General features: G+C 45.6%; 2 protein-coding genes across 2 annotated transcripts; one reads left to right on the top strand and one right to left on the bottom strand.

The window, feature by feature from the left end:
- Nucleotides 1-344: 344 nt before the first annotated feature.
- LOC130123941 (peroxiredoxin-6-like) lies at nt 345-8,382 on the bottom strand. Its single transcript, XM_056293271.1, has 5 exons — nt 7,896-8,382; nt 5,671-5,827; nt 4,594-4,743; nt 4,204-4,350; nt 345-1,207 (listed from the first exon to the last, which is right to left on the bottom strand). The coding sequence occupies exons 1-5, from the start codon at nt 7,985-7,987 to the stop codon at nt 1,079-1,081; spliced, it is 675 nt and encodes a 224-aa protein (XP_056149246.1). The 5' UTR covers nt 7,988-8,382; the 3' UTR covers nt 345-1,078.
- A 412-nt stretch (nt 8,383-8,794) lies between these two features.
- On the top strand, nt 8,795-10,531 carry LOC130124271 (polyisoprenoid diphosphate/phosphate phosphohydrolase PLPP6-like). Its single transcript, XM_056293725.1, has 2 exons — nt 8,795-9,257; nt 10,143-10,531. The coding sequence occupies exons 1-2, from the start codon at nt 8,828-8,830 to the stop codon at nt 10,529-10,531; spliced, it is 819 nt and encodes a 272-aa protein (XP_056149700.1). The 5' UTR covers nt 8,795-8,827.
- The last annotated feature ends 1,292 nt before the right edge of the window (nt 10,532-11,823 follow it).

The following is an 11,823-nucleotide window of genomic DNA, read 5'->3' as shown; positions in this document are numbered from 1 at the left end:
CTTCTTTTCACCTGACAGTAAGGAGTTTTGCCGGGGAGAAGTAGTGCGTGCGAAGATCACGCCATTCCCCCTAGTTCCCCATCCTCCCTGAACAGGCGCCCGATTGACCAGAGGAGGCGCTAGTGCAGCGACCAGCACACTCACCCATATCCAGCTTCCCACCCGCAGACATGGCCAATTGTGTCTGTAGGGACGCCTGACCAAGCTGGAGGTAATACGAGGATTCGAACCGCCATCCCTGTGTTGGTAGGCAATGGAATAGACCGCCACGCTACCCAGACACCCTCTCTCTGGCTTAATATAACATTAAGTAATGAACAAATTGAAAGAAAGGCTTGTAATTTTTACATTTCTTTTAGTCATTCTGGTTTAACACAAGACACCATCGGATGAGGCTTCATATAGGCTACGTAAGACACTCCACCTTTGGAGTACAGAGACCATTCAGCCCAGACTTGAGGGTGAAGAAAAGTGTTTTTAGGCCTTTAGTGGGGACAATGCAAAGTTATTAATATCATATGACAGTACAACCCAATTAATAATGTTTTTAACAAGAGGATACAAAATTAACTGAGGTTGTGGTACAAAGTGACAGCCTTTTCAGGACATCCTTCTACATCCCTGAGTCAATAGCAATAGCGTTGCTGCCATTAGTACTCTCTAAAGGCGACACCGTAGCGGGGATGGAGACCCTTCCTCTTTTCTAGTCTCTAGCTATGGTCTAACATAAGATTGGTCCAGAGAAAATATATCACCAATTTCATCCTGGATTATTATTTCTTAAAAGACACAAAAATAGAACATTTCCTATATATATATGTATGCCACATATGATAAACCACTTTTTTTTTAATGTTACAATGCTTCATCTATCTTACCACACACTTTCAACTAGAAAACAGGAAGAACTTCCTGTTCCCTTTTTGCTCTTCCCTTTTTTGCACTTTTCCTTTTTTTTTTTACAAGAATTCTTGGATTACAAAATCAGACTATATTTGTTAAGTTACAGCCAAGTGAGAAAAAGAATTGCCTCATTGAGTGTTGAGTATGAGCGGTGTTTATGCCGGGCAGCCGGGGCTCATGGCTGAGGTGTGTAGCGCATGTACTTCTTCCCAGAGGGCAGTAATTTGGTGTAGACGCCAGCGTGGAAAAGGGAGGCGGCCTCCTCTTCAGACGTGTTGGGAGGAACCATCACACTGTCTCCAGGCTACAGAGACGAGAAAGGGAGAGAGAGAGAAAATGGCACACGATCAGATCAGCAACAAGATAGCTCATATGTTTTCTTTCCACGGGACATTCTTGTATGTTGCAATGTCGAACTTCAAAAGATTACAGTCATATGATCTTAAAAACAAGCGTTTAAATGGGTGAAAATGCCCGGGCAGTGAATTGATAAAAGGAATACTTATAATTCAATATATTATATATGCGTGTATATATATATGTGTGTGTGTGTGTGTGTGTGTGTGTGTGTGTGTGTGTGTGTGTGTGTGTGTGTGTGTGTACATACACACAGGGTGTTGTGATGCGTCTAGTGCAGCAGTGTGTATTTGGAGGGAAGGTGCATGTGTTCTTCCAACCCGCTTGTGTCCCTCCTGCCCTTAGCTTGCTGCCACTGGCTAGCCTTTGTGGCGAATAGGGAAGCATCCTAGCGTGTAAGCCTTCCCTTGCCAGTACATAGCCTCTCCTTCACCAAGACTCCTGCCAGGCCTCCCCGTGGCCACACGTGGTAACGGGTCTTGCGGCCCCAGGCTAACTTGGCAGGGGATCTCGGAGCAGCAGTGGGCCCCAGAGATATGGTGTGCAGGCCCACCCTGGTGGACATGCCCTGGCACCTATCAACCACTGCCCCGCTGCCTTGTGGGTGAGTCTGGGAAGACATAAGGCTAAGGGAGCTTACCCCAACAGAAAAGCAAGCTGTGGTGGTATACTTCGAGGCGGTTTCCGAAAAACTGGATTTCCGGCAGCCCCCTGCAGTTGTGTGGAGGTGCCGGTCGTCTAGGGATCCCCCTTGCCATCGGAACCATCTCCTCTACAATCAAGTCATGTGGCGTTGGGAGAAGCGCACCCCCCATGCCACTTTAAAAACCATTTCTGCGCAGGTATCTTCTGCTATCTGAGTCCTCAAAGGACCCACAAATAGAAGAAGATGGTTATCATCGGGCACAATGGACAACCAGCAAGCAAGCAAGTGTGTGTGTGTGTATGTGTGTATATATATACACTACCGTTCAAAAGTTTGGGATCACCCAAACAATTTTGTGTTTTCCATGAAAAGTCACACTTATTCACCACCATATGTTGTGAAATGAATAGAAAATAGAGTCAAGACATTGACAAGGTTAGAAATAATGATTTGTATTTGAAATAAGATTTTTTTTACATCAAACTTTGCTTTCGTCAAAGAATCCTCCATTTGCAGCAATTACAGCATTGCAGACCTTTGGCATTCTAGCTGTTAATTTGTTGAGGTAATCTGGAGAAATTGCATCCCACGCTTCCAGAAGCAGCTCCCACAAGTTGGATTGGTTGGATGGGCACTTCTTTGAGCAGATTGAGTTTCTGGAGCATCACATTTGTGGGGTCAATTAAACGCTCAAAATGGCCAGAAAAAGAGAACTTTCATCTGAAACTCGACAGTCTATTCTTGTTCTTAGAAATGAAGGCTATTCCATGCGAGAAATTGCTAAGAAATTGAAGATTTCCTACACCGGTGTGTACTACTCCCTTCAGAGGACAGCACAAACAGGCTCTAACCAGAGTAGAAAAAGAAGTGGGAGGCCGCGTTGCACAACTGAGCAAGAAGATAAGTACATTAGAGTCTCTAGTTTGAGAAACAGACGCCTCACAGGTCCCCAACTGGCATCTTCATTAAATAGTACCTGTTAGAGCCTGTTTGTGCTGTCCTCTGAAGGGAGTAGTACACACCGGTGTAGGAAATCTTCAATTTCTTAGCAATTTCTCGCATGGAATAGCCTTCATTTCTAAGAACAAGAATAGACTGTCGAGTTTCAGATGAAAGTTCTCTTTTTCTGGCCATTTTGAGCGTTTAATTGACCCCACAAATGTGATGCTCCAGAAACTCAATCTGCTCAAAGAAGTGCCCATCCAACCAATCCAACTTGTGGGAGCTGCTTCTGGAAGCGTGGGGTGCAATTTCTCCAGATTACCTCAACAAATTAACAGCTACAATGCCAAAGGTCTGCAATGCTGTAATTGCTGCAAATGGAGGATTCTTTGACGAAAGCAAAGTTTGATGTAAAAAAAATCTTATTTCAAATACAAATCATTATTTCTTACCTTGTCAATGTCTTGACTCTATTTTCTATTCATTTCACAACATATGGTGGTGAATAAGTGTGACTTTTCATGGAAAACACGAAATTGTTTGGGTGATCCCAAACTTTTGAACGGTAGTGTATATATATATATATATATATATACACACACACACACACACATATATTCTGTTTCTGGAAACAAAAAAACGCTATATATAAATATAGTGGGTTTTTTTTCCAGAAACCATCAATGGTGTAGATAAAAGTGCTCTATATATATATGTATGTGTGTGTGTATATATTGGTGTGTGTGTGTATGTGTGTGTATATATGATTATTTTGTTCCTTATTTGTTGAGCACTTTTCCTGCCATTCGGTGTTTATGTTAACAAAATTATATATATATTTGATGTGTGATTTATATATATATATATTTGTGTGTGTAGATATTTATGTGTGTGCGCGCGTGTATATATATATATATACACACACATAGTTGTGTATGTGTGTGTATATATGTATACATATATTTGTGCGTGAGAGAGTGCATCTGCCTCGTGTGTATTTGTGTGTCACTGTGTGTGTGTTTATGCATGTGCACTTAGTATAGCTGTAAGAAAACAACTCGTGTAAACATCTATAAGGCCTTACTTTGGGATGGTTCACCTTTACGACACCGTAGACACATCTGCGGTAATCTGCTAAATTATTTCAATATTTGAGTGTGGTACTGTTGAAGCGTCCTGGGATTCAAATCCTCTTTCCCCCTATCTCGACCCCCATCTTCCATGTTAACCTCCATTTTCCTATCCAGTAAATGCCAAATTGCCAAAAAACTGTTTACAAGTTGTAATGCAGTTATCTGCAATTAAGTACACCCCAACCAAAGAATGTGGGAGTTGCAATGGAAGGTTCGGGCTACCTGCCAGTCGGCGGGGGTGGCCAGCTGTTTGTTTGCCGTAAGCTGCAGAGAGTCCACCACACGCAGGATCTCGCTGAAATTTCGCCCGGTGGTGGCGGGGTAGAGCAACGACAGTTTCAGCCTCTTATCTGGGCCGATGATAAAAACCTACACAAACGAGATAACGTTTACCTACATAAACAGATGTACAAAGATGGGATGTGACCTGATGGAGTTTGGAGGGGGGGGGGCACACAGAAAACGGCTACAGTTAGTAGTGGTTATTAATAAAGGAGGGCCATAACTTTGCAGCCTGCCAGATAAGCAAATTAACTTGATTTGTGTGTGTATGATGGCGTTTGCATAATTATGTGTGCATAAGAGCGAGGCCATTTTCCAGAGGACCCTTACGCAACGGGCTGTCAGGGGCATGCCATCCTTATCTCTCTCGTCTGGGTCCAGCATGCCCAGGGCTACTGCCAGCTCTCGTTTGCTGTCCGCTATGATGGGGAAAGGCAGCGGGCAGTTAACAGACTCTTCACCGTTGTACGCCAGGATGTCCTAGTTATTACAGAAACACACCAGCTCAGGACCAGTCGGTGCTACACGCATGGAACTCTGCTCTTCTTGCAAAGAGGTCTAGCCTCTGATGGTGAAAAGAAAATCAAAATTCAAACAGTTATGTATTGTGATCAGTTTCAGAGCACTGCATAGGGGGACATCAATTTCCAGCACAGTGCGAATGGTACAGTAAAACTAGATGGATGGATATAATGTGGATATGATTGTGGAACATCAAGCCAAGTGTTACACTTAGCATTGACTAATATAGGGACAACAAACTCAATATGTTTTTTTTGGGGGGGGGGTTCCCCCTTTTTCTCCCCAGTTGTATCTGGCCAATTACACCACTCTTCCAAGCCATCCCAGTCACTGCTCCACCCCCTCTGCCGATCCGGGGAGGGCTGCAGACTACCACATGCCTCCTCCAATACATGTGGAGTCGCCAGCCGCTTCATTTCACTTGACAGTGAGGAGTTTCGCCAAGAGGACATAGTGTGTGGGAGGATCACGCTAGTCCCCCCCAGTTCCCCCTCCCCCCTGAACAAGCGCCCCGACCGACCAGAGGAGGCACTAGCGACTTTGAGTGTTAGAAAAGCGTGATATAAGTTTAATTTATTATTATTGTTATTAGTGCAGCGACAGGACACATACCCACATCCGGCTTCCCACCCGCAAACATGGCCAATTGTGTTTGTAGGGACGCCCGACCAAGCCGGAGGGAACATGGGGATTCGAACTGGCAATCCCCATGTTAGTAGGCAATGGAATAGACCGCTATGCTACCCGGAAACCCTCAATATGTATTTTGACCAACACTTGATGAGTTGAAAAGTAACATAATGGCATGCTGTCCAAAACTACAGACAGCAGCATGCTGAAAACGATGCGTCTTTGAGACAAGTGAACGCAGTGCAGTGCTTTTACCCTGGACCAGGCATGGTGATCCTCAAGGCAATCGATGGACAGGGCGATCATCTTCACATTACGTTTACTGAACTTGCTGCAGAGCCTGGCTGCTCGGCCTAGCTCTGTGGTGCACACGGGGGTGAAATCTCTGGGATGAGAGAACAGGATTCCCCATCTACAACCAGAAGGAAAAAAGGTTAAGATGAATGTGTTCGACGTGTGGTTTGAAGGAAAAGGCTTGTAGAACCAGGAGTGACCTAGCAGGTCAGACGTACACCTGTGCCGACGAAATCTCTCTGTCTTTGTGTGTGTTCGGACCTAGATTTTTGCTCCACTTTGCAACTTTTTTTAAATACATGTAAATGGCATGGTCCTTTTATAATTGGCTTTTTCAACCTGCAAGTGTACAAGGACACCTGCTATGAGCCAGATTTGTTTGAACAGTACAGACATGGCCAGACACTGTGTCAGACTTGAAATACAAAATTTACCAATGGGGTCAGTTTTATGTTGCACACTGGGCAGCAGTGCAATTAATTACATTCACCATATGTCATAGGGGTGTGAGCAGGGATTCTCGGTTCGAATCCCCGTGTTACCACCGGCTTGGTCAGGCGTCCCTACAGACACAATTGGCTGTGTCTGCGAGAGGGAAGCCGGATGTGGGTGTGTCCTGGTCACTGCACTAGCGCCTCCTCTGATCGGTCGGGGCGCCTGTTCAGGGCAGAGGAGGAACTGGGGGGAATAGTGTGATCGTCCCACGTGCTACGTCCCCCTGGTGAAACTCCTCACTGCCAGGTGAAAGGAAGCGGCTGGCGACTCCACTTGTATCGGAGGAGACATGCGGTAGTCTGCAGCCCTCCCCGGATCATCAGAGGGGGTGGAGCAGTGACCGGGACGGCTCGAAAGAGTGGGGTAATTGGCCAGGTACAATTGGGGAGGAAAAAAAAGGAGTGAGCAATCTAAACGGTGAACCAAGTAAAGCACATTCTCAACTTTTCTCACAAATAAACAGAAGACACGACTGGCGAGAGGCGGGAGCTTCCCTTCCTTTGTGGATATTATAAGATAATAAGTCATAAAAATCTTCCGCATGGCAAGGCTCCCTATCATCTCATCTCATCTCATCTACAATCTCCCTATCAGTGTTACCGAAATTATCATGTCATTTAAAAAAAGCATGTTAAGTATCTGTTTGTTTTAATTCCTCATTTGTGATAGAAGCTGATGAAGTCGTCCTTGTCTTACTCGGCTAACATTAACATGATGCATGTGTGACGTGTCTGTAACTCATGAACATATGGGCCTCTACCGCCATGACAGAGTTCAATCGGCAGGGGGCGCAAATTGTCGGCTTTATTCCAGGAAATACAGCTGTTTAACGAGAACCTTTCATCCAAGAGTGGTTTCTCTCCCATTCAAAAAACTGTATTTAAATCAACTTGTCAACTTAGCACACCGCGTGTACCAATTAACCTCTTCAAATATGTGCGCGAGTGCAAGTATATAGATGCCTGTGAAATTATTAATGAGACTTGTTACAACATTAATTGGGAATATTATGAGTCAAAAAGGGAGTTTTTACAAATTGGGATTTCACGTTTCATATCGTCAGAAGTAGCTTTTGCTTTCGCGCTACTCAAGAACGAGTGAAAGGTAATACTGCTGCCCATTGTGTTGTGGTGTAGGTGGGATGAGGACTTTTGACTGTGAAGCGATTCACAGCGAACCGGCAGGATGCGAGATGTGGGTCACTTATTGTAACGCGACGCAGATGTTACCCGAGAGCAGCGCTGTCGTAGTGCAGCATTGTCTAGAAATACCTGATCATATTTCTTTGCAGATTAAACGAAGGACGAGTCAAATCGCTGGTCATCTGCACCACGTGTTATGATGAAAATAATCCGACGTTTTCCGGGGCCCGGGTAGGCAGACCTTCCTCATTTGCTACAAGTCCAGTAGGCAGACCTTCCTCATTTGCTACAAGCCCGGCTGACTGTTTTGACGGCATCATTAGAGTATCGTCTGAAGTTTTACGCCTCTATATGGAGTATCATATGGAGTGTATATATGTGGAGTGTATGTCGAGTCATTTATTCTCCGCGGCGGACCATTGCCTACGCGGCGCGTAATGATGTGCGGTAACCGATAACAGGGACTGTCCCCGCAGGACGGGACAGCTCCGAAATATCACCGGACAACTCTTGTCAGGACTAAATCATACTTTCTAAGGGTCTACTTACGAATCTCCCAGAAATTCGTGCAATTTGATAATGCCGGCGGTGGTCTCTGCTTCAAAATCGGGGAAGACATCTCCGAGGAGCAGTCCAGGCATATTGAACTAAATGATGAACCTGTTCCGGCCGCAGGGCGGCAAGGGCTAAGCCCCGCGGGCTGTCACGTGGTAAAGGGGCGTTTAAAAAGGGGGCGGACGGCAGATTCTTCATTCAGCCAGACCCTCACCACCTAAGTCCATCTCTCCACGTCTAGGAGCCGAAGAGCCGCTCAGCATCAGCAGAGTAAACTAAATAAGTAAACAGCATCAGTTTCAACTTTTCTGGGCATCAATGCGCTCACTGATGGCGTAGGGGTTTTTACCACGTGACCAGGGCTCTGTTTCTCTACTCTCTCTCCTTCTCTACTTCTATCTCTCTCTACTCTCGCTCCCTCTCTACTTCTCTCTCTCTCTCTCTACTCTCTACTTCTATCTCCATTTACTCTCGCTCCCTCTCTACTTCTATCTCTCTCTCTACTCTCTCTCCCTCTCTACTTCTATCTCTCTCTCCTTACTCTCGTTCCCTCTCTACTTCCATCTCTCTCTCTACTCTCTCTCCCTCTCTACTTCTATCTCTCTACTCTCGCCCTCCCCCTGTCTTGTAAGACAGTAAACACACCGACTCACTCTCTCTCTCTCTCTCTCTCTCTCTCTCTCTCTCTCTCTCTCTCTCTCTCTCTCTCTCTCTCTCTCTCTCTCTCTCTCTCTCTCTCACACACACACACACACACTCACACACACACATATTGGCGACAATTTGACAATTGCGTTCGGTGTCCGGTTTTGGGCAATGTTTCATCTGACCGCTGGAGGATCCGGATCTTCTGTTGCTAGATTTAAGCCACATTTTAAATGAGGGAAGAACATCGAGGCACTTGGTAGACTTTTCATCGGTGGAAAATGTCCTCGCCAAGGTCTCGGAGCAGCACTTACCGTGGGAGTATCAGCGGGGTCGGCGGCTCGGTCGGTACCGTGAGCCGCCAGCGTTCCTCCTCCTCCTCCTCCTCCTCCTCCGAGGGCTCCGCGCGCCGCCGGGGATCCGGAGCCTGTTCTTACTTTTCCTCCGGAGCGCAGAATGTGGACTTTTCAGTCAGGTTGAATCAGCCGATATTCACCGTGACGCTTAGGTTCTTGTTAGCCATAGACCTGTGGCTATCCAAGCGGCTTGGCATGTGTGCCAATGAGGAGTCTGCTTGGGGCAGCATCCGTCCCCTGGTGCGACTTGTTGAGCTGTCCGGACACGCCATGCCCTGGTTCATCGGCACCCTGTACAGTCTCCTCTGTGGAGAGACTGTCATGGAGCAGGAAATCATGCTGAATTTGGCCTTAGGTGAGTGGGTGGTCTCACCTGCTGTAAACTTACTCCCTGTAAAAATATCAATTAAAAGATTATTGGCTTTCTGTAACGGAGTATTTCTTTTGAATTTGGTACACTCACTCAGATCTATAATCACTTCTGGTGCAGTGTAGGACGATTGAAACGTAATCCTCATATGGATTTTATATATGAGCTTTGCGATGTTTTGTAAAATGATAATTCAGTTGATCTCATTTGCACTTTGGCATGACTACATTTGGCGTTGCACTGTTGCACATTTGGCACAGATGCACTGAGTGCTGCAATTCCATTGGCACGTCATCAGGGTCTTGATTAAGCCTCGGCCAAAGCTGAATGATGGTTATGTGCACTGATATGCAGTAAAATGCAAGTAGCCAAATCCCCACCAATCCATACTGTAAGCTATTCATCTGGTCTGCCATCCGTGGCCAATGACCACCAAGCATTTCAATTGTGCTCCATTACTCAATGTGGGTGACAGCGGGCTTCAACGTGGCGCCACTAGGGCCGTGAGATGGGAGCATGGAAAGTCACCTCCTTTCAATTTGGTGTCATCCCTGAAATCTGCAGGAAACAAAGCGGCTGTTAAATCGGATGGGCCTATATGCTTGTGACGCCGCTGATGTTTTATTTGGAAAGGATTATACTTGCTGACGGACAACTTCATGATAGGTCCTGTATTCTTTTTATGATAGCCTGCTGTGAGATGCCAGCCAGGGCTATTCTTTACACAGGATGGTTCAAGTCTATTTTGGTAACTATAAACGGGAAGAATTACTGTAGGTCATTTAGAAATGACTAAGTTTGTCATTTGGATGTGATAATCTTTACTTTTCCATTTTCCAACCTCTTTTGTTCCCTCTTCCTCTCTCTCAGCACTGCTGTTGGACCTCTTACTGGTGAGAGTTGTGAAAACACTGGTGCGACGTCGCAGGCCTGCCCAGAACCGGTCTGACATCTTATCTACCTACTTTATAGAGCGCTACTCCTTCCCTTCAGGCCATGCCACCCGGGCTGCTATGTGTGCCCGATTCCTCCTGGCCCAGCTGGTGGACACTGCCTCCATGCGTGTCCTTGTGCTTGGTTGGGCTGTCCTGGTGAGCCTGTCCCGGCTACTGCTGGCCAGACACTATGTGACAGACGTGGCCTTTGGTCTGGCTATGGGCTACTGCCAGTACAGCCTAGTGGAAAGGCTGTGGGTGACCTGGGACTGCCTGCAGGACCTCCTGCTCATGCTGCTTGGAGATAGACTAAACAGGACTTAGCATGGACTTTGGATGATAGATCAGAAAATGGGTTTTACTAATGTGAAGGTAAGGTAGATGAAATGGAGGAGATGATGTTCATACAAACAGACGGGTGACAAATGAAAGGAAAACCCAACATAAAGTGTCTTAATGAGGTGTTGGTCCACCACAAGCCTCCAGAACAGCTTCAATTCTCCTTGTCATAGATTCCACAAGTCTCTGAACTCTGCTGGAGGGATGGGCACCCTTCTTCCAAAAGATATTCCCTCATTTGGTGTTTTGATGATGGTGGTGGAGAGCACCGTCTAACACGTCAGTCCAACATCTCCCATAGGTGTTCAACTGGGTTAAGATCTGGTGACTGTGAAGGCCATAGCACATTATTTACATCATTTTCATCCTCCTCGAACCAATCAGTGACCCCTTGTGTCCTGTGGATGGGGGCATCATCATCATCATCCTGGAAGAGACCACTCCCATCAGGATAGAAATGTCTCATCATAGGATAAAGGTGATCACTCAGAATAACTTTGTATTGATTTGCATTCTGAGGGGACAAGTGGACCCAAACCATGCCAGGAAAATGCCTCCCCACCCACACACACACAGACAGTATAACAGAGCCCCCAGATCCCCTCACTGTAGGGGTCAAACATTCAGGTTTTTCCGTTCATTTGTCACCTCTCTCGCTCTCGCTCTCGCTCTCTCTCTCGCTCTGTCTCTCTCTCTGTCTGTCTGTCTGTCTATATATATATATATATATATATATATATATATATATATATATATATATATATATATATATATATATACATATGTGGGGGAAAGACACAGCGTGACAGTGATTCCTATTGAAATATGGTTACTGTGTTTTTTTCAGCAATCACAGCAATTTGTATGTGTTTTTGTTTTATCTTCCGTCATTATTTTCTTAGCATTTACCTCTTTTTGTAATGGAAATATTGAAACATTAAGGTCGTATTGGATTAGACGGATAGTCAGTGGGGTTTTGCATCGCATTAAGAAACACCGGCCTTTTTGTTTGCAAGGTTGTATTCCCGATGCAATGACGTGCTTTCAAAACGCTGACATGGAATGTTGATTTATATGCAGCCTGTTCAAAATGTCGGTTAAAGCAAGTTATATGTCAAGCATGAGTCCTGTTGTAGTATAACACAGCAGAGCGTCCCTGCGGCATTGTGCTGCTCATTCACAATCCACAGTGAAGTGTGTTATGTTTAAGTAGGTGGGGGTGGGTTGGGGGGGGGCTTTAGCTTAACCACTCACAAAAGTTTCCATCAGCTGCTGCA

Source organism: Lampris incognitus, chromosome 14 (genome assembly GCF_029633865.1).
Source record: "Lampris incognitus isolate fLamInc1 chromosome 14, fLamInc1.hap2, whole genome shotgun sequence".
Taxonomy (NCBI): Eukaryota; Metazoa; Chordata; class Actinopteri; order Lampriformes; family Lampridae; genus Lampris; species Lampris incognitus.
This window is presented reverse-complemented; position numbering and strand designations above follow the sequence as displayed.